The sequence below is a fragment of the Calonectris borealis genome, chromosome 2 (assembly GCF_964195595.1).
Source record: "Calonectris borealis chromosome 2, bCalBor7.hap1.2, whole genome shotgun sequence".
In the NCBI taxonomy this organism is placed as follows: domain Eukaryota; kingdom Metazoa; phylum Chordata; class Aves; order Procellariiformes; family Procellariidae; genus Calonectris; species Calonectris borealis.
The window spans coordinates 112,440,392-112,462,206 of record NC_134313.1 but is presented as its reverse complement, the minus strand read 5'-3'; the positions used below and the strand labels follow the sequence as shown (position 1 = coordinate 112,462,206).

The 21,815-nt window shown below is 45.2% G+C and overlaps 1 protein-coding gene across 1 annotated transcript in view; it reads left to right on the top strand.

Moving 5' to 3' along the window:
- The first annotated feature begins 763 nt into the window (after positions 1–763).
- The window catches only part of VOPP1 (VOPP1 WW domain binding protein), a 68,626-nt gene continuing 47,574 nt past the window's right edge, over positions 764–21,815 (top strand). The window contains exon 1 of the mRNA XM_075142935.1: positions 764–1,202. Within this exon, the coding sequence (XP_074999036.1) occupies positions 1,152–1,202 (51 nt within the window). The 5' untranslated portion in view covers positions 764–1,151. The remainder of the gene's footprint in view (positions 1,203–21,815) is intronic.

The following is a 21,815-nucleotide window of genomic DNA, read 5'->3' as shown; positions in this document are numbered from 1 at the left end:
TCCAGTGTCTCACCACCCTCATTGTAAAAAATTTCTTCCTTATGTCCAATCTAAATCTACCCTCTTTCAGTTTAAAACCATTGGCCCTTGTCCTGTCACTACAGGTAAAAAATCTTTCTCCATCTTTCTTATAAGCCCCCTTTAAGTATTAAAAGGCCGCAATAAGGTCTCCCTGGAGCCTTCTCTCCTCCAGGCTGAACAACCCCAACTCTCTCAGCCTTTCTTCACAGGAGAGGTGTCCAGCCTTCTGCCCATTTTCTTGGCCCTCCTCTGGACCTGCTCTAACAGGTCCACGTCAGCCTTGTGCTGGGGGCCCCAGAGCTGGACGCAGCACTCAGACGGGGTCTCACGAGTGGAGCAGAAGGGGAGAATCATCTCCCTGCACCTGCGCTTGGCCTTGTTGAACTTCACGAGGCTCACATGGGCCCGCTCCTTCTCCCCCGACCGGCTGGTCACCTCCCCCCGGGGACCCCGCACAACCCCTCCCGGCGCAGGCCGCCGGTCTGTGGGGCCAGGGCAGGTCAGCGCGGCCGGCGGGGCGATCGCTCTCCCGCGGAGCGGGGCGTCCCCATCACGGGCGCCGCGCGGGGCCGACACGGAGGCCGTTACTCGCCCCTCGAGACAGGGGAAGGGGGTGCTTAGCCCGCCCCCCGCCCTTGCCGCCACCGCCTCCTCCCGGCCAGGCAGCGGCGCGGGGCGGTGCCGGGGCGGGCCGACTCCTCTCCCCGCCCTCAGCCGCGGCGGCGCCCGGCCTCTTTGTGCCGCCCGCCCGAGCAGCGCGCTGCCCTTCGTTTCGCCTCGCCTCTCAGCGGCGCTGCCCGCTCGGCTCCGGCCGCCGCCGCCGCTGAGGGGATCGGCGGGTCAGCCCGCCCTCGCCCTGCTGTGGGGCTTCCCCGCCTCCGCCACTTTACCCCGCCTCGTCCCTCTGCCCCCGGCGCGGGCTTCTCGCCGCCCCTTCCCCCGGGCTGCCTGTCACCCCGCCCTGCTCGCTGCCTCTCCGTGCCTGTGTCCGTGTCCTCCCCGCCGCCCCCGGAGCTCCCCCGCCGCCGGGGATGGCGCCGCTGACAGCGCCCGTGCGCGCCTGAGCCGGCAGCGGCGAGCCCGCCGCCGCCGCGGGAGGAGGAGGAGGAGGAAGAGGAGGAGGAAGAGAGATGAACCGCTTCCAGCCCGGGGTCGCGCTGCTGCTCTCGCTGCTGTGGGAGGTGAGGTGGGCCGGGGGGGGAGCGCCGCTCTGCCTGCCTGCGGCGGCTCCGGCAGCCCCGGGGCGGCTGGCTCACCCCGGCGGGGCGGCGGGGGGGGTCTGCCATCAGTCGCGACCTGGAGCTGCGCGGGCGGGGGGGGTCTGCCATCAGTCGCGACCTGGAGCTGCGCGGCCGGCGGAGGGGAAGGCGGCAGCCCGCACCCAGCCGGGGTGGGATGCGGGAGGTGATGTTACAGTATTTATTTCGGGGTTAGTGTCCTTGCCGGGGCGGGCTTGGCTCCCGGGCAGTGCGCGGTCAGGAGTGCGTGGGAGCGGCGGTGCGGGGCCGGGCTGGGCAAAGCCCGGCTCTGCCGCCGTAGGAGGCTGCCGGGTGTTAGCAGCGACCTGGCTTGCTTTCTTTTTAATGTTTTATTCCGGGACCAGAAAAAGATTATCTGTGGTGTGCTGGAGCAGAGTAACACGGGACCTGTAGGCAGGGGCACAAGCTGTTGGAAGCTGTCTTTTCCTAACGGGCTGGCTGGCTCTCCAGGGGACGTGAAACGTGTGCCTTTCAGTAAGGGTTAAATGGAAGGGGCATCTTTTATTTTTATTTTACTTATCCTTTCATGGACAAAAAGTACGTTGCGAGGTAGAGGTGTGGTGGCATCAGCTGAGGAGGAGCCGTGGCGGCACCGAGCAGCGTGGTTAAACTTCTGGGAAAGCCTCGGTGGCACAGCTTTAGTAGTTACGACAAACAAACAAACAAAAAAAAATTAGCAGCTTACGTTAGTTGGAAGGGGGATTTGTGCCAGGCAGTTATGTCATGGGGATGGGAAACCGGCTCCTTTTTTAGCCGCAGATCCATAGATGTTTTCTGGTGGTGAGCTGTCTCATGGTCTTTGGTTTAACTTTGGGCTTGGGTTGCGGGCAGGCTGGGGGGCATTGGTAACCACCCTGGGACAGGTTCACGGCGGGCATGCTGCCATGTGCGGCTCCCGGCGGCGGGTTTGCCACCGCACTCGAGTCATCGCCAAGACGTGCGGTGGCAGCGTGCTGGGGTGACTTCAGAAACGCCCATGGGCTTGGCTTAGGTACGTCTTTTCTTTACGTTTATAAAGCCCAGAGGCAGTCTGGCTGAAGGTGTCGGAGGGCTGGAGAGCTGTGTTGCCTCTGTGATGGAGCAGTTTAGACAGAAAATGAATTTTTTTTTAAAAAAACAACATACCACCAAACCCATACATGGAAACCAGAGTGCTGGCTGTGTAATTATTGTTTTCAGTAATGGATATAATTCATGAAAATTATGTTTACTACATGTTTATGCCACCTACGTAGATGAACAATTTCTGGTATGTTGCCCACTACGTCATCAGCATCATCCCATTAAAACACTCAGATCAAAATCACCATTTAATGTAAATAAATGTAACTCTTTTCAAGTTAATTGGGCTGTGTCTCATTACCCCGGCTGTAAACCTGGCCCAGAGTCTGGCCCGCGATTGCTCCTTGACTCTGCAGAAACTCTTCAGAAGGCACGAATAGCAAAATGTTGATTGAGTGAAACGGGCACCGGCATTTCCCGGAGGGAGTTTGTTCATCTGAGAGTGTGAAAGGCTTTGCCCCTCCAGGATCTATTTGATTAGATGTCTCTGCTCTCTTAACTCTATTCCGCTGAAAAAGATCCTGCGTGCCTGAAAAAAGTAATTTGCATAAATCCTCTTTGGATGTAGCTCATGTTGCTGTTATTTAAGCTTTTATACTGGTTTTAATTGTGGGGTTTTTTCCTTTTTCTTTTAATGTAGAATGTTTGTTTTGCCATCTGGTTTTGTGGAATTTTTTTTTCTTTTTTGGAAGTGCTTAGCATACCTTTTTAAATGAGATGCTATGTAAATAGGAAGTATTACAAATTGTTTTAAGTTGTATTCTCTGGGGAAAAAAAGCCCAGAAACAAAATGCTGGGGGTTTAAATAACTGAATCGGAGACAGCTGGTTGTTTAGAAGGTTTTTGGTATTTGAAACTTTTGCTGTCTTCTGCACTAACTTCCATACTGGCTATTATCTGAAATAGCATTGTTACAATTTTTTAAAATCTATTTGCAGCTTTGACATGATCTTAGTTAATATTTAACACAGTGTGAGTTGAGGAATGTATTTTTTATTCAGCATTTTGCAAAAGGCTTCGACTGTTACCCAGGTAATGATGGGGGGGAAAGCCATTCAGGCCTTCAGACAATTTGCAGTATTTTACTGATGTTTAAAGTTCTCCTTGCTTAAATTACCCAAAATACTTGTTGCAAGACGTTAATGTATTTTCTATCCGTGTGCATTTGAAAAAGTATTTCTGGTTATATGAATGAAAGGAATATAAACTCCTTCATAAGTAAACATACGTCAAATTCAAGGTGGGTGTGAGTTTGGATGCGGGGAATGCTTCTTTGTGGCTTTCAGGTTGAAGCCTAGTCAGTAACTGACTGTGGTGTGCTCCCGTGGGGAAGCGAGGGTTTGCTGTTCCTGATGTAAAGGCAGAAGATGTAAAAGAGGGACTGAAGGGCAGGGGAAGGCGCTGAGGCATCACTACCGAAGCAGGATTTACATGTAAGAAATCGGTGGCTCTCAATGCTAGGATGACGGTCCTTTCTCTAGAAGAGCTTGAGATACACTAATTACAGAAATGCCCAGAGCGCTGTGGTGGTAGGAGAGGGGGATTAATTCTGACTTTTCTTGTTTGACAAGGGTTTTCCACTGTAACCACAAAGGCTTTCTTTATTTTCCTCCTATGGAAGAAAAATCTCTAACCCCAGGACCCAGGAAACTCTGCTCTGAGAAGACCTTGCTGTTGAGGGAGAAAAGCCAAAGATGCCATGAGTTTTGCTCACAACTTAGTCATCATTGAACAGTTTAACACACAAGCTAAAATGAGGAACTTTTAAGGTGGATAACTTGACAGGTAATTTTGGTTCTTGCCGGAAGAAATGAACACACTTGAATTTTCATCCATCTGTCGTTTCCAAATTAATTTGGCTCCTTGGAGGTAGCAGTGTGTTATTAACCGCAGTTGCCTGAAACACTCTTTTTCACCAGGAGCCTGGATGTCTGGTAGACCCATAGTACTGGGGTATGTGATTTCAACATTCACGAATAGCCAGTGGTCTTGCTCGCCAGCACATCTTGTGGTTCCACTGACAGGACTGCGTTTTGTCTCAGTTTTGTATGAGTAGATGGCTCTCAATTTTATGGAAAACTTTGAGAAGATCATAGAATCATAGAACCATTAAGGTTGGAAAAGACCTCTAAGATCATAGAGTCCAACCGTCAACCCAACACCACCATGCTCACTAAACCATATCCCTAAGCACCTCATCTACACGTCTTTTAAATATTTCCAGGGATGGTGACTCAGCCACTTCCCTGGGCAGATCCTTAAAGTGATATCTGTTTGTGGTATATATATCAAGATTTTCTGCTTTTATTTCATCAGACATCCCAAGGGCTTTGGCCGTCCTAGCTTAAATGTGACTTTAATGAATAGCTGTCTTTGGGATGGGGAAAAAATAAAACTAAACAAGCAACCCTCCCATCCCCTTGATGATGAAGCAAGCTTATTTTCAGCCTGAATGAGGGCACCAGAGTATCTTGGTGTGGCTCACTTCTCAGACTGAGTGCTTGCTTTCTCTCCCACAAGCTGCAGAAGTGCTGGGTGGAGGAGAGCTGGGTGGCTGAAGCTCAACTCAAGGATGGAGAGGCTCAACTCAAGGTCGGGGAGGGTGAGCAGAGCTGTTTAAGCCCAGTAGAGGACCCCGTCTGTGCTGCAGCGGTAATAAAGAAGGTGTTCTGTTGTTACTGCTGCCGAGTAGGTTGCTGGATAGCTTCAACTGTCAAAACAGTTGAATTCAAGTGTAGGTGCCTAAGCTTCTGGTTGGCCCATATGGTTTGTCCAGAGGAACCTAGGAGCTAATGCAACTGCCTGAATATTTAAGTCAAGCTTTTTAATGCTCTGTATTAAAGTAAGCTGAGGCCTGTGGTAGTCACTGTAGGTGGTGTGAGATGTGGGCGAGAATCCCACCACGAAGGTTTCCACATGGCTATACAAAATTTAGATCATCACTTTTGGAAATACTGGCATTGATATTTCTAAAGACTCAGTTTCTCATCACTAGAAGTTACAATGTGGATGCTGATAGAAATACTGACAATTGGATGGTTGGAAAAAAGCAATCAGTATAGTCCTCCTCTTGTTAATTTGACAGATGAAAGATACTACAAAAAGAGTCAAGTGCCTTTTTTAAAAGAACGAAAGAATGGACATGTCATATGAACAGCAAAATGTGTTATCTCGAAATAAAATTCAAACACTCCCGACAGTCTGTCATGCAAGATTTATTTAAATAAAAGCAAAGTTGGCTAGCTGCTTCCCACTTGGGTAACTGCTGTATTTAGTATTATTTTTGTAAGTGGACTTCAACAGGACAGATTTTAGCAAATAAGATAAACCTAAAATCTCTGCCCTAAAATCTCTTCAAACCTGAAGAGGGTTGTGTGTTTGGTTGTTTTTTGTTTTTGTTTTTTTTTTTTTTTTAACCACATTAAGATGGGCAACATTTTGATCATAGTAGGCATAGGTAGAGTTCAAGAAGTTGTGAGGATTATGGGGGGCCCCCCCAACCCCCTTCCATTTTCTGATACTTTTTTCTATCCATTAACTGTCGGGGTTTTCTTTATGTACAAATTACAGGAATGCATGTACCCTTGAATGTACGATTGTGCATGCACAACAACCGGGGTTGTTGCCTCTATGGTGTCCCTCTCCGTGGAAGCCCACTGATACTGTGCTATTGATGTTCTAACTCTTGTGGGCATTTTGTCAGTGGGTGGTGGGAGGAATAATCCTGTCCAAACCGATGGGGGAAAGTCTATCCCAAAAATTCTGCAAGGTTGTCGTTAGTGCAGATGTGTCCACTAACCCTCTCCTGCTTGTTAGTTTAAGTTATGTAGGGGCTTAGCAGCTTAAACAATTTTTGGTGTGTTTTTTCTTATCTTCTTCCCGCCAGTTAGAAAGCAGCTATTGCATTGCTGAGCGAAGTCAGGAAAGAGCTTACTTATGATTTATAGTTTGGGGATCCAACTGGTGCTGGCAACTCTTCCCTGCCTCTTGACAGCAGTGAGATGGGCTGTGATTTCCAGGCAGGAGGACTGAGCTTGCACACTTTTCTCATTTTGCTCCTGCTGAGGAGGAGACGGGTTCGTGTTTGCGGCGGGAAGGGAACGGTGGCTGAGTGCCATTTGCATCCTCTAAGGGGAGGTGCGAATAGCTATGCGGTGGGTTTTTTTGGGCTTGTGGGTTTTTTGGTTTTTTTCCATCAGAAAAAACATCTATAAAACCTGTTTATATTTTTTACAGCAGTCAAAAATGTTTAGCACCTTCCGTTATGCTTTCTCTATAAAAAGGGAAGTCCTCTGACTCTCTTTTATCTCGGTACTTCCCACTCAGCTAATGCTGGTGTCTGGAAGGATGTGTTAAACTTGACCAGAGCAAGCCTTTAGACTTCAGCTGCTCTTTGAAAATGAATTTAGCTAAAGTAAGTGATAAAAAATAAGTTTCAATGGAAACTCTCTTTGGTTTAATGCAAATTTGTTTTGGTTTACTCCACTAGGAGGAGGCTTAGGAAAACTGGAATGAGCGTGCCCACATACAGGTTTGCTCTGCTCATCTGTGTAGGCTGAGTTTGCAGGCAGGAATAGATTAATGCCCGAGCTTATGCCACAGAATTTAAAATTAAAATTTTTTATTTCTTGCTGAGACAAGGTGGCTACCGACGTACTTCAAATCTGTTGTGATATAAAGTAAAATCCATATAAATAAAAAAAAAATTACAGAAAGGTAGCATTTTTGAATTTTTAAGCCTAATTTTTCAACATGCTGCATTGCTTTGTATCTTCAGCAATGCAGCTGTTTCCACAGTTTTTGTGTTTTGGTGAAGGCTTTGTTGAAATCCTGTTAGGGTTTATTATGGCAAATACAAACTTTCTTCTGACTAGCAAGAGGCAAAGCCTTTCTAAAACTATCTTTTTTTTCTTTGCTTGAATAGTGCCTTTTGGGCAACGAATCTTAGGTCTGTCTGAAGGCTAGGGACACAGCCTGGGATTGTGGGCGTAAAACAGCACTTCCAAGGCAAGGGAAAGATAAGGTCTTAAATAGTGGATATTATCACTTTCCTGACATCAGTAAGGTAATACATGAGATGAAATACCATGCCTGGTATTTCAAGGGAAGATGAGAGGGGAGTCTGGGTTTGTTGAATGCTTTCTTTTTTCTTTTTTTTTTTCTTTTTTTTTTTTTTTTCTTTTTAAGAACAATGTGTCTTGACAGGTTTCTCACATATTAAGTGGAAAAGTTTTCACTGCTGAGTTAAAAATGTCTGTCTTCTCAAGTGTGTCTTCGGCTTCACGCTAAATAGGTGTTAACTTAACCCGTGTTTTAAATAACTCAACTGAAAATCTCTTCCTCTTTCTCAATGACTCAGCTTTTAGTCTGGTAGATTTTTAGAAGGAAAGGAATTAGCAAGAAGTGGTTTCTAACCTGTGTCTGATCCAATGCAGGGGTGGGCTGTTGCTGGCAAGGGTGGTCCCTAACCCCTCGTCCTGCTGGCTGTGTGCTCCCACAGGTCTAGTGACCATGTGGCTGTGGAGGAATCAGATCAACCCACTGATGCTATGGAAGACTAAGCCACCAAAAAGAGGATAGGGAAAAAATTGAGAGGGAATAGTTTTCCATAGTTCAGCAGAGGTTTGTGCAGTGGTAGCATCATGAAACTTGCTGCAAGGGAGGAGAGGGAATGTGTGGGTTGGAGCGGGACTGCCCATTTTGGTTGCACACTTGTTGTTTCAGTAAGTTAGATGTCACCTAATGGGAGTTACAGGACAGACAATACTGCATTTGTTACAAAGAAAATCCTACAGACCTTTTCCATGCAACGCTAGAAGGGAAAACTAGCCAAATCTGTTTCTTGTTTTCCCCTGAAAGACACTGTTAGACAAGACTAACTTCTCCAGATGGTGTCCTGTTGTTTTCCCATATCGCTTGCCAAGTGTCTGTCGGAGCAGAAGTTCTCAACCTGGAGTTAATGACCTCCCCGGCCTTTCCCATCCCGGGTGGGAGAGGGTTGTGGCTGAAGACCGTACCCCCAGGGAAGGTCCACCATCAGCTGCGGCATGGGAGGGACCATCGTCCTCAAGTCCAGCTGGTGGGTAACTGTGAACCCAGCAGTCCTCCAGTGCGCCATTCCCTCTGTGTCTCTCATTTGAAGGTCTGGAAAAAAAAACCCACCTTGGCTGCATCCCTTTCATTGGAAGTGACCATGAAGTGATCCGTGCCTTAGGTTCAAAGTTCAATGACAGTGGAAAGCGGCCATTTTTGGAGGGTGCTGAAGCAGAGCAGTGGGAGCGTGCCCTGACTCCAGCCCTGGCTGCACTTGAGCCCTCCGTAAGCAGCTTGTTCCTTTCCTGCCAGAGTAGGAACGATGGCGTGCCAGTTGGCTTGGTCTCCCACCTCTGATGTTGGTGGGCATCAGGCAACTAAATAGCTGGCAATAGTTTTGAGAGTGGATCCTTCCTTCTCAGGTCTTGCGCTAGTGGAATTAGAGGTGAGGGTCATAGACTCCAAGTATGCAGCCCGTACCTGTACAAATCTGTCTTTCCAATACACTAAGTTCAGGCAGTACGTTTAATGTATTTTTATGCCTTTCTAGTTACATGCATTCCAGTTGGTTTGGATCCTCCCTCAGAGGAGGAAGAACTGGAGAACGCTGAAATGAAATTAATACGAGAGGAACGTGAGCATGTGGGAGGGTGGCAGGGGTCTTATTGATGGCAGACCAAAGACCATGGGCAGCACATGTTTCAAGAGCCTTACACTTAATGGGAGAGGAGTATTTTGTGGCACATGTTCATCATCTTCTTGGGGCTCAACGGCACTGCCGCCCAAGGGAGGGTGGTGCTTTTGTAGACCTACTCTGCTTAGCTCGGTGTTGGCAGCAGTGTAATTGCAGTGACAGACGTGTGCTACCATGGGGTTAAGAGCTGGTAGTGTGACTGTGATCTAGAAGGTTTAGTCTTCAAGAAATTAGGAGTTCTGTCAGGGAACGTAGACTAGCAAAAAAAAAAAAAAAAAAAAAAAACAAAACAAATGCCAGTGTCTGCAGTAGCAAAGGCAGGCTTGTTTTAAGTTGCTGCAAACTTGTTTTCTTGCTGGCACAGTTGTGTCTTTTTGCACACCTGATGGACAAAGGCAGGCCAATGAAATTCTCTTGTGTGTCCCGGCCTGAGTCTGTACTTTTCCCTTTCTGGACAGGAGACACGCCTTGCTTAACCAGAGAAGTTTAGTTGTTTATACCACGCCGCTTTTAGTACAGTCCCTTTAGTGTCAACACCACAGATTGACATTAAAGTGCTTGTACTACACAGTGACTCCTACTTGGGCATGACGGTATGATAAGAGACAGTGTAGCCGTCTCTACCTCGGGAATTGCCCAGGCGTAACTCAGTGTTTCGTTTCTCCCAATTTTATTAAATCTCTCCACTGAAGTGGATAGAAAACCTGTTAACATGGCAAATTCCTTTCTGCTTTCCCCACGATATCTCTGGAAATGCGGAAAGTCGGTGCAGGCGCTTCTCGCTGTGGCGGGCGACTGTAAGCATGCTTCAGCTCTTGGTGCAAGAACCAGGCAAGGATGAGTCAAGCGAGTGTTTTCTTTCATTTCTGCTCCTTGGGGGAAAAATGTATTGCTCATCGCTACAGATAATTATCTCAATACTCGTGTAAGTGAGAGCCAGGAATTCACTGCTGGCTCTCTTACAGTGCCAATTTCCAGCTCAGGGCCCTACTTCCCCACCACATTTGGAGCAGCGGGTTCAACCCAGTACAGGAAGGGTAGCGGGTGTAAAAGTCCACCTTCATTTGTTCAAATGCCATTAAGTTTGGCAGGATTTCAGTCCAAAAAGGAGGAGGAAACCTTCCTCTCTGAAAATGCTGCTTTCAAATGGTCAGCCAGTTTTCTAGCCTAAAAAAAAAAAAAAAAAAGGTGTGGGGAGGAGGACTGTGTGAGAAGTCTTAAATCTACTTTTGCATGGTTTGCTTTTCTTCTTAAGGCTGACATGAGCTGCTCCTATCTTGAGTGCTGTCTTGTCTAACCCAAAGAAATATCCCTAACAAGAATCACTAATTTTAATGGTTTGAGCAGCAATTGTGCTGAGGACGCCTGCCGGTCCTGAGCTGTCAGCAGTGCTGTCACAACAGGCACTAACATGTGTCTGTGGGGTTCTGCGTGAGGGACCAGCAAAACTATGATCTGCTTTTTGACTAAGGCAACTCGCATCTCCCAGCTGTCATACAGAAGTAATAATAGCGTACAGGATGGGGCTAAACCTCTTCAGAACTGGGTCATCCCATAGTTTGAGATAGTGTAAGATAACATTAAGCTGCTTCATTTTTTTTTTTTCTATAGCTGAGACGATAGCAATCTCTCGTGCATGTGTGTCCCTGCATAAAGCATATCGTGCCATGCTAAGGCTGGGGGTTTGCCTGCGTATTCCTTGGGATGACCTGTATTTCTAGGGAAACTAGGCAGCAGCCAAATAATGGCCAAATACTGCCAGTTGCGTAACCCTGAGAAAAAGCTGAGGCAGATGCCTTTAGATGTGAGTGTCATTCGGAAAAGATGAATGGAGATCAAAACAGTTATTTGGTTCTGTCTCCCATTCCTTTGGTATTTACAGAACTAGGACTTGGTTTTTTAGCAGTGTTAATGCCTTGTTGTTGAGGGGCTTCACAGTTTTGGGTTTTTCCCTTCATGGCAGCAGTGTGCAGCTAGCTGAGCTTAATGCCGAACTCGCAGTGTGGTAATGGAAAAGTGTCCCAGGATTCGCAGGTGATCTGCAGATCTCAGAGGTTGTATTTTCTGAAATCCAGGACTTAAATTGTGCTTCTCACTTCTGATGCTGGCTTATTAAAGCACTGGGTGAACGTTAGTAAATTGGGTCTCGTTACACCCCGTAGCTGGCAATTGTCTGTGTAGATATCCGCAGTGTTCCTAGAAGGCATCAGATAAGATCCTGAAAATGCTCTAGGAGATGCATTGGGATATGCCCAAAATCTTCCAGTGGGTGAAACTTGCCAGAGTGGCTGTGCTGACCCACGCTGCCAGCTCCCTGCGTGTGCACGCCTGTCATGAGGTGCCCTGCGGGAACCCGTTTTGGTTGCAGCTTTCCCTGTGCATGGAAACCACGGGCACGGCTATGGCGCAAAGCCAGGAGCATTTGGATTAAGCTTGTTTTGATTCTGTAGTAATCTTGACCTCCTATTTTTATTAAAGCCCTAATCCTGGGCCCCATCCAAAGCCCGTTAAAAGTCAATGGAGACATCCCGCTTGCTTCTAGCGAAGGCTGGGTCAGGCTGCCCGGAGGGCGCTGGGCGCCTTTGACTTTGGCATCTTGACCAGCTTGAGGTGCAGGTGATCTCTGCACCATGCATCTTCTGGAGCAGCGCGGGCAGGGATGCTTGCGTCTTCCCCAGGCCCAAGGCAGGTGTTTATATATTGCTGTTTCTAAAAAGCTCAGTCGCCTTGAGTCAGCACTTGCTGTTGCTCATCCGTGCACCTGCGGTAGCCAGCACATCCGCCCATGGTGCTGCCGGTGCAGCTCTCCTTGGGGAAGGAGCTACTTCAGCCGGCTGCAGTCGCCCTCCGTGTTGCATAAGGAGAAGAGCATCGTAGTGATTTGATTATATAAAAGAGATTATGTAACCGGGTAATTTGGTAATCGCCTCTCCGGTGAACACTAAGAATAGCTTGCAAATATGCATTTATTTCCGTGATAGCCATCCACAGCGATTAAGGGCTGGAAACTGTGGGTGCCAGGCTGTGGCACAGGGTGAAATACTTGGCACCTGATGTGTGCATGTTTGCACTGAGACTCCCCAGCTCTGGGGCCCCTGTGCCGCTCTGATGAGACACGTCAGCTCCTGTTCCCTTTGCCCCGTAGCATGGTGTGACCTGCTGTGCAGGTATGGTGAAGGTGTAAAACTGCTCTGACTGTAAGTTGTCTTGGCTCTTGATGAACCTGTGCTAGCTGTTGGTGGCATCCTTATGACGGCGTGCAATGCGTAGGCAGAGCAGATGATGGAGGAGGGAACACGTGTTGCTTCTCCATGAATTTGGGCCGTTTTTGCTTTCTCTTGCTTCCCAGAGTATCTTTTTTGTGCTGAAGTTGCCAGTATCCCCAGTGAGGTATCTGGGGGGATGCTGGACAATTTCCAGGGCTGGACAATTTCCAGGATCCTAGTGAGGAGCTCCTGGGCTGCTTTGAGACAACTGAGAAGACCACATGTGCTTCAGCCCAGCTCCTACCTGTGTCTCTGCTCGTGGGTTTATCCCTGACTTGCAGAGAGGAAGGTGACTCATGAAAAAATCAGATGCAGCCAAAGCCAGCAAGAGCTTCTGTAGTGCTAACTCAAGTCTTCAGGGAGAGATGGGGGAGAAGATGGGTGCCCTTCCTTGCAGTCTCTTAGCCCCAAGAAGTGGTGCAGGGGTGAGCTAAGGATAGCTCGGGAGAAGGCGGGAAGGGGGCGAGAGGCTGCGGTGGGGAGAGGAAGCGAGCAAAAGGAGCTCTCTGAGCACTGGTGATTCATCTGGGAGCATCAGTCCTGGCTCTGAAAATGTTCTCACAGTTCTCAGCTCGACTGCTGGAGTCTGGGTGGCTGCTGAGTGTTCGGTGTGGGTTTTTGGTTTTTTTTTTTTTTTCCTGGCTTCCCCTGTCCTTGGTGTTGTGGGTTTTTTCTTTCCCTTACACTCTCCTGTCAGTATAGTTGTCACCTTATCTTGTTGCTCCAGTCACATCGTCTTTGCTACCTTGCATTGCTTTATTGGCTCCTGATCTCTTGCTGCCTGAAGCTCAAGCAGTTTAACCTTCTCTTCAAGCTGCCACATAATCCTCTCTCCACCTACAGCTATCACCTTGTTTCCTCCTTTTCCTGGCCTTGCTCCGGACTGTCATTCCACCCCTCTTTGGGGCTTTCTTCTCTCTCTGCACGTTACTGATTTCATGATTGTGGTTTACAATGGTTTCCAATTCCTTGGCTGCTGAGTCCCCATTTTCTTTTTAAAAGGCTTTAACTTTTTCTGTACTTTCCTCTTCTCTTTATTCTCTAAGCTTTCTTTAGTCCCATCTACGATTCAGCCCTGGCACATCTACTTCCCACACGGACTTTGCCTCTTCCATCATTTCTTTACTTTCTGCTGTTTGCAGAGGTCTATTCTTGAGGCTGTTCCATCTGCACTTAGAAATGCCCTGTAAATCCATTTCTCAGGTGTTGCAATTAAATGTTTGATACAGCTAAAAAAAAATATATTTATATATACATAAAAATTATATTTTTTATATATATATATAAAAAATTATACATATATTCCTTTTTACTTGAAATAAATGCAGATTTCCATCCTGTCCCTTTTGCCTGAATATCTGTTTTGTTGCATTTTTTTCCTTTTTGTATGTTAGGATAAGGATTTGAGGGTTCAGCTCGCTGCTTCTCCCTAGAATTCCCTTTGCAAGCACGGGTGACCCTTTGTTACAGCGGCTGCCCTTTGTACAGACCCTTTCTCCTCCATATTTATGTCTCCTCTTTTTAGTAGCATATCAACCCTGGAATACACTGCTGTTGCTGTCAGGGTAAAGGAGTGTTAGGGGAATGTTTTTAATAAACATATGGTTGTTGCATAATGTAGATGGAAAGCAGGCAGAGGAGACTGAGCGTGCAGGTCATAAGCTTTCTGTGAAGTGCAGAGAACATAGGCAGGCACAGGCCATGGGTAATATGAAATTATTATGATACTATGTAAATTCTCAGGTGTTTAATGGACTTAACTTTTCAGTCTTAAACTACACATCTGGAAAAAGATGCAAGTTAAGTTGAGAGTTTTTGTGCAAGAGCATGTAAGGATACGTGAGAGCTGTTGTGGGAGCTTCTGTAACGTGAAAACTGTTTAATTTGCAACTGTGCAGATACAATAAGAATAATCCTAACAGGAGTGATAGGCAAGTGTGAAGTAGCAAAAAGAGGAGGAAGACGTAATTCATCTACTATATTAACTTGTTAAAACCAGTGAAACTGAAATCTCATTTACATCAACACTCATGAGAGGTATGTCGGTAAGCTCCTGCCTAGGATCAAAGGAAACCATTATTTCTTAGTTTCAGATGGATAGGAGGGCTCAAGGTATATAAATATGGTACAAGCAGGTATAAGGGCAATTTTCAGATCTGGAGCAGAGACGCTGTACAAGAATTTGCTTTACTTTTGTCTATGTTGCCAATATCAGATATAGCATGTATAATCTGATTAATTTTAGTAGGAGTGTATATTCTGCTACATTCTGGGACCTGCAGATGCAGGCTTTGATCATGGGGGTTGCTAGTCCTTGGCAGAAACCCTGGGGTGCAACTGGAATGTACGAGTTGTATTGGATTTGGTGGCAGCACTCTCACTGGTGGGGAGGAGGATAATGGGTTATGTGTTTTGGAGTTTTAACTCTGAGCCTAATCGGTGATTTGCTCTCTTCCAAGAAAATAGACTGTAAAGATATTGAATTTCTTACGAAGGTCCAAATTCAGTTAAATAGATTCAGTTAAATAGATTTCCAAAAGCAAGTCTGACAGAGAAAAAAATGAGCAGTGTCTGCAAATGTCCCACTGTCTGGAAGTGCCTGATGGAGCTTTTAGAAGCTTTTAAGCTTTTAAGAAGTTTCCTTTTGAAATGTTCCTGCAGCAAGCTTTTAAAAAATATCTAGAGGGCCTTGGAAACATTTAAACACGATGCGAAGCAAGGTTATGAAGGGACAATTAATACTGGGTTTCCCGATACCGCCTAGAGAAAGCTCGGCAGCCTTATTCACAGCGGTAGGAATGGCACTTGTAATTTCGTTGTCAGCATTTGCAAGTGTTACTCTTGCAAATATCAAGACTGCTAATGACTCCCTGGACATCTCCTCGAAAGGGACTGCCTCGCTCGTAAGGGCTGTAAACACATGGGTCTTGAGGAAGGACTGAGACCTGACTGTGAAGCCGTCCGCATGAACAAGTGACTCTTCCAAGGTGTTTGATCTCCCTGTCTATGCAGACTTGCCAGATTTGTCTGGACTTGGCCCTCCCTCAGCCTGGCGGGTGTTTTTGCAGCCAGTCGATGGCAGGGATGCGCCACCCTTGTGCCTGGGAGCTGTACGTGTGTCAGCTTGGCACAGAAGTGCCTGCGGAGCCAGCGTAACGGTTGCAGCCGGCGAGGCTGGCGTCGTGCCCTGTGCCGCGAACAGCTTCTGTCTGCAGGGTGTACCAGGACCTGCAGGGACAGAGGCAGTGCTCACGCCCAGGTGCTTCTTCCTAGAACATGCACTGAAGGCGGGAAAACTAAATCATGGACCTGACTTTAATGCCTGTCTCTTTAATGGCAAAAAAAAAAATCACCATTCCTTTCTCCTTCAGTGCTGTACGTTGTTCTGGAGGAGCAACTCTTTCTTAATAATGTCCTAGACTTTGATATCTGCTGTATTCATGGTAATGGCTTCTCCAAATACCCATCTTCCAAATTAGATTAAACCTATTTGTATGTTTACGGTATTTCTTCATGCTTTATTCAAACACAAGTAATCAAATAAAGAACAAATCGGGCTGTTATGCTTCAGAAGTCTCTGACAGTTAGTACTTAGATTTTTATGGGATACCAGAATTTTGCAATTATTTGTAATGACAATAAGTGTGCTTATCTGGCACCTCTCTCAGAAGGATTTCGTAGCAGTTAAGAAACATGAAATATGCCATAGCATGTTCCAGTCACATCCAGGCCAGATGCATAGCCATTGTACAAATGGGTAAATAGGCAGAAAGCGTCATGCACAGTGTCAGTGGCAGAATTAGAAGCTTAACATTTCTGACTCCTGGTTTCCCAGTCCAGTGCAGTACAAGGAAACTGCTTTGACTTCACAGTAAACATTTGCTTTGGCTTAGGTAAGCGCTTTGCAACGAGCCCTTCCTTTTCATGGACTTCTAAACATGGGCATTTTTGGAAGTCCCATGCTAGACATCTTGGGATGAATCCATCCAGGCCCATGAATCATCTGGAGGAAAATTTCTTGGATTGGGATCCCTCTCCGTGTGGAATTACCAAATTGTCACCCTAATGTTTGTTCAGTGCATCCTGTTAGTAGTGAATCTGAGATCAATAGATACATCCAGACTCTTATCCTATACGCGTCTTTATCCTAGTCTTTGATTTACGCATTTGAACATTTACCACTGAGCTATACTTGTATTGGAATTATATACTTAATGACTTTCTGTTGATCTAATTAGCCTCAGACTGTTAGCGATGGCAATATTTATTTGTGTAGAATATGAACTAACAGAAGTCTTCACCTGTAACCCACCTCTTTGGATAGATAACTAAATCTGTTTAACTTATTGTTGTCTTTTTAGTGCTGCGTTCACACACGCTGAAGTACTGCGAGAACTAACTAACGCTTGGGTATGAGGTTTTTTGGTTTTGTTTTTTTGCTTTTAATTAATCATTCACTGAAAAATGCAGTCCTAAGTCTAAGGTTTTGCAAAATTGGGTCAATGCCACTGAGTAGTTTCAGTCAAAATAGAAATAACAGCACATTGAAACAGTTTCAGCATTTTAAAAGGCTGGTTTTGTTTAAATACTTCCGAAAGCTAAGGAATTGAAAGTATAGGTTTACAGTATGTGGTCAGAGGAGAGTGGAACTTTTTTCTGAAAAGCTTGGCATTCGCCCAGGGCGTGGGAGGCTGGTTTCATCTCCTTTATGTCCTCGGGATGACTTGAGTGTGTATCACTCTTCTCCTGGAAGAGTTCCTAGCCTTCAAGAGATAGATTAATTCCAGTATACCCTATGTCAATTGTTGACATTATCCCTCTTCTCCACTGTGTAAAATACAAAGGAAATATGCACTAAGCTAGGTAGAAAGCTACACCATAGCTCAGTGGTTTAGATGCTCTTTGAAGAGGGAGACCTGGGTTTGCAGTGCTTGTTCCAATTATACCCCTTCAGAGGTGGAAGAACATAGAAATTAAAGACAAAAAACGATGAGACATTAGGTCTTTTGGTTACTATTAAACAGCATGGCCTTGACTTGGGAAGTGCTTATGTGGGGGATTTGGGGAATCTGCTTGAGTCTATTGGAGAAGGAGGTAATTCTGTCCTTGCTGTTTTTTACGCCATGTCCCCAAAATTTTGCTGGTAGGGATAGGATGCTGGTGTAGATGGGCGTTTGTTCCTATATTTATGCATTTCATTCAAGTAGAAACATTGCCAGCACAAAAATCTGAGATGTTGTCTCCTCTGATCACCTGCAGCTTGATGTTCGTTCACTTCAGGAGAGTGAGAGAGGTTTGAGCCCTTCTGGGTGGGACAGAGATTTGAACACAGATTTGCAATATCCTGGCAGACCACATTAACTGGTTTGGGTGGATTTTGACTGCAAGGTGACAATCGCTACCATCTCCTTTCTCTTACCTCTCTCCTCTGCAAATGTGTCTGTTGGGACACTTGACAGGTGCGAAGAAAACAAAGATATTTTTTTGTTTTAGGAATGCAGGAAACAATTAGTTTCGGAACCCTCAAAAACACAGTTATGTGCCCAACTCCCTCATATGAGTGGGTTTCTCAGAAGGCTTCTGTTTAAAGTTTCAGATCAAGCTGGCACCATCTGGAGTTTACCTGCCGCTACATAATTAATTCATATGCTGATATGAAATATTTATATTTAATAAATAGCTCATAAAAATCTGTCTCCCCCTTCTCCTTTTACATTGAGAGGGTCTCGTAGCAATGAATGTTGTTGCACATCCAGGCAAGGAGTGTGGCAATACTGGAGAGATTTATTTCAAGTAATCACTATTCCTCTTCAGTAACTAGGGGGATGGAGAAGGTGGTACGGTGAAGACTGCGGAGAAGGCATTAGTATGCCTTTCCCAACCTTAAAGACTGTTGTAAAACAGATCTGTATAACATTTGGGCTTAGGGTGTTGGTGTGTTTTTTCAAAGCATCGGATTGTTGTGGGCTGTAGTGTTGCTGACCTTGCTGTGCCAGTTCACGGTACCTTCCTCAGCTCCTGCCTATCTGATAGGGGCTGGGGTAGGGGACTCATGCTGAGGCTGGTTTTGGGGCTGTCCTTTTCCTTTAATGAAAATCTTAAGGCAATCTTAGATATTTTTTAAAAACTTTATTTATATGAACTGATGAAATGTCCCTGGAACTGAATGTTTAACACATAAAGTGGTGAGTTTATACATTCCTGTGTAAGTCTCTTCTATGTCTGCTGCTCTAACTGGTTTTGTGTTGTTTTTGTTTTGTTTTGTGTTGTTTTTTTTTTTCCTAATATTTTGCAATAATCCAATTACTTACACTTTTTCTGGACTAGTCCAGTTTTCCAACCTTATGTTTCTGTGGCCAGTGACAGGGCAGGTAAATCAGGATTGATTTAGCACTGACAGCTCTTTGTCAAGAGAGACCATTCAAGGGCTCTATGCAATGAAATTGAAAGAAAAGAGATAAACAGATTTCAAATGAAAGTATGCACATTAGCAACATCAATCCTAAAGTTCCTTGTACCAACTTGTAGAATTGGCACTCCAGGTTTCTTGTTGCACACTGTGGATTTATGCTCGGAGGAAGCCCTGCATTTTTTGTTATCTTCAGCCTGTGATCACAATTTTATGCGCATAAATAGTGCTAGATTGTACAAGGTCCCCAAAGACTTCTCTCTTCTACCATCAGGCAGACGCAGTGCAGGCAGTGTCGAAGCAAGCTGCCTACATTATGCCTTGCAAATACACCTCAAACCTGACCTGGAGGGAATACATCTGTGGGTGGAAACACAGCCCAAGCTTCCCTTCTCAGTGCTCTGTCCCTCAGCTGAGGCTGTCGGCAAAGTTGATAATGAATCCTGGTGATGGGGGTGACTTTTTTTTGTTGGATGCAGAAGAGCCCAGTATGGTGATATGACAGTTAAAAAACCCATGTTTTTTATTTAGAGCTCGGCTTATGTTAAAAATAATCAGTTACCTCATTCATTTCTTCACATATTTGAAGATATTTTTCCAACCAGTGTTTTTATGTGTAATCTACTGTACTTCACAGGGAGCAGTATGAAACTATGGCCCATGCCTATGGCAGTGGCACTTAGAAAAGTGGGATTCTGCAGTTGGCTTTGCCGCCAAACCTGGGAATGTTTCTTTGTGATCTCTGTTCTGTATTCTTCTTTTAGTGCTTAAGAAATGATCAACTTCTATTCATAGGTAGTCTTGGAAGCTATGGATTAAAAGCCGTAGGAAAGATGGAGATAAGTTTGACTGAACTGGTTTAATTAAAAGCTGGTTTAAATAGAATTGAGCAGATTCTACCATTAACAAAGGTGAGGAAGAGGGATTTCTGATAGCCTTTTACTGAGTACTAAGGAGGAGAACCGAGGACCACAGAATTATCACTTGCAGTGTTGTTGGTTCTCACATCAAGCAGCGCTCACTCTGACTACGGGATGGGGGGTCCTCTCTCAGTAGGTTCTCTCTTTCCTAATTTGTATTTTTTTTGCTAATGAACTTAAATGAACTTTTAATGAAACTTAAAAAAAAAAGGGGGGGGGGGGGCAAAAAAAAAATCTAGATATCAGTTTCATTCCCTCTGTTGAGAGAATATCTTTTCTGGGGTTCTCTTTTTCCCTTTGTTTCATGGCCTTGGTCACACCAACTTTCTTCTTGCCTGGAAAAGCCTTAGGCAGTGCTTGACTTCTGATACTCTTAGGGTTCTCCCTTAAGGAGCCAGAGACATTGCCATTGAGTAGTCTTAAACTTCCTTCCATCATTCATCAGAGGCAGGGCTGTCCTGTTTCTGTCGCATCTTGATTCTGGAACTTGGATACATCATTTGCAAGAAAAAAGGAAACTCTTCCTATTTAAAGCCATGCAGCTTTGATTTGAGATTTGTCTTCAAATGAATTCTAACTCCAAGCAAAGTTCAGTCATAATGTTATCTCAAAGTTATGGATTCCCCATGGTTTTCCAGATGCTTCCCCAAGTTTGTCAGAAAATGTTTTACATGGGAAAAGTCTTCCAGATATTTTGATTTATCTTGAAACCTAAAATACTTTTTGTGGCTTTGTCATGATGCTTCCATTAAAAGCACCCTCAATAAGCTACCACACAGACCCATCCATACGTTATGTTGGTGTCTGGGAGGTGTTGATCAAAATCGGACACCTTTCTAAAGCCTCATCTAGGCAGTTGTCAGGCCATGAAGTTCAATGGGACTTTTGCAGCATGAGTGAGAGGAGATGCTCCTCCTACTTGGAGAGCTGTTGTGTTAAATTGCATGGTCTGTGTCTTGCAGGCATAAGATCATCTTTGTGGTTGTTTATGGATTTTTAAATCTGCGTAATCATTTGTATTCTTTGACTGCAGCTATGTAGGGAGAGCCTGAATATTTAATGGAGTATTGAATACTGCATTACTTTTCCACATATGAACTTGCAGAAGGTGTTTTGATGTATTTGTTGGTTTGTTTCTCAAACTCTCTGTAAGGTCAGAGATCTTGTGTCTGAAATATTTTATACATGTTGTGTGGGGTTTAGGTAATTAATACTTTATGCTTACCCCTGAGATATGTGGTAGTGGTTAAAACTCAATTAAGTGGTGATTATGCAATGATTATACAAAATGATGAATATTTCATTTATTTGGTTTGAAATAGGAAATAAAATATATTGCTGCCATGCTGGTTTATTTCAAAAGACTTTGTCAAGACTAGCACATTCAAAATCTGTTCAATCTTCTAAATTTATTCTCTTGGGAGAATACAAATATTTCTTTGAGGACTTTTTGAAAGGGATTGTGTTGTCTTGCTTCATAAGGATGCTTCTGGCACCTTTATAAAGGCTTTTTGCCTTGTCTCCTTCAGATACAGACCAAAGTGGTATTCTGTTCACACTGGTTATTGGTTCAGCTCTTGCCAATTGCACATTGAGAAATATATGTGACTGCAAGACTGAAAGAAGTAAGATGGGTGAGACAAGGGTCCGTCTGTACCCATACCCCGTCTCGGACGGTGGCAGGTGCTGTGACAGGAAAGGCCATGAGCCTGCCCACTGTCTGAGGTCCATTCCCTTCATGCTTCTCCAACATACACAGCACTTGGATCAGAGCTGTTAGGGTGTAGCTCCCTTTTTATTTCCTTTAGTTACTGTTTTGGATCTGTCTATCATCAGTTTGTCTAGTCCCTTTTGAATCTGTCTGCTTCTGCAATCTCCTGTGGCAACAGATTTCAGATTTTGTCTACCTGCTGCATAAGAGGTGCTTCTTAAACTTATTTTCTGCTAGGACAAGGGGCATTAATCGAAACTAATGTTACAGGGCTTGACAAATAATAGTTCTGTATTCAGCCTCATTCAGCTGTGCATTCAACCTTGCTCTTGCCCATCACCCGTGCATCTCTTTTGAAGGCTCACAAACCTTTTAGGCCCTTCTTGAAAGGTAGCTGCTCCATTTCATTATTCATTGTGGTTGCACTTCTCTGTACTTTT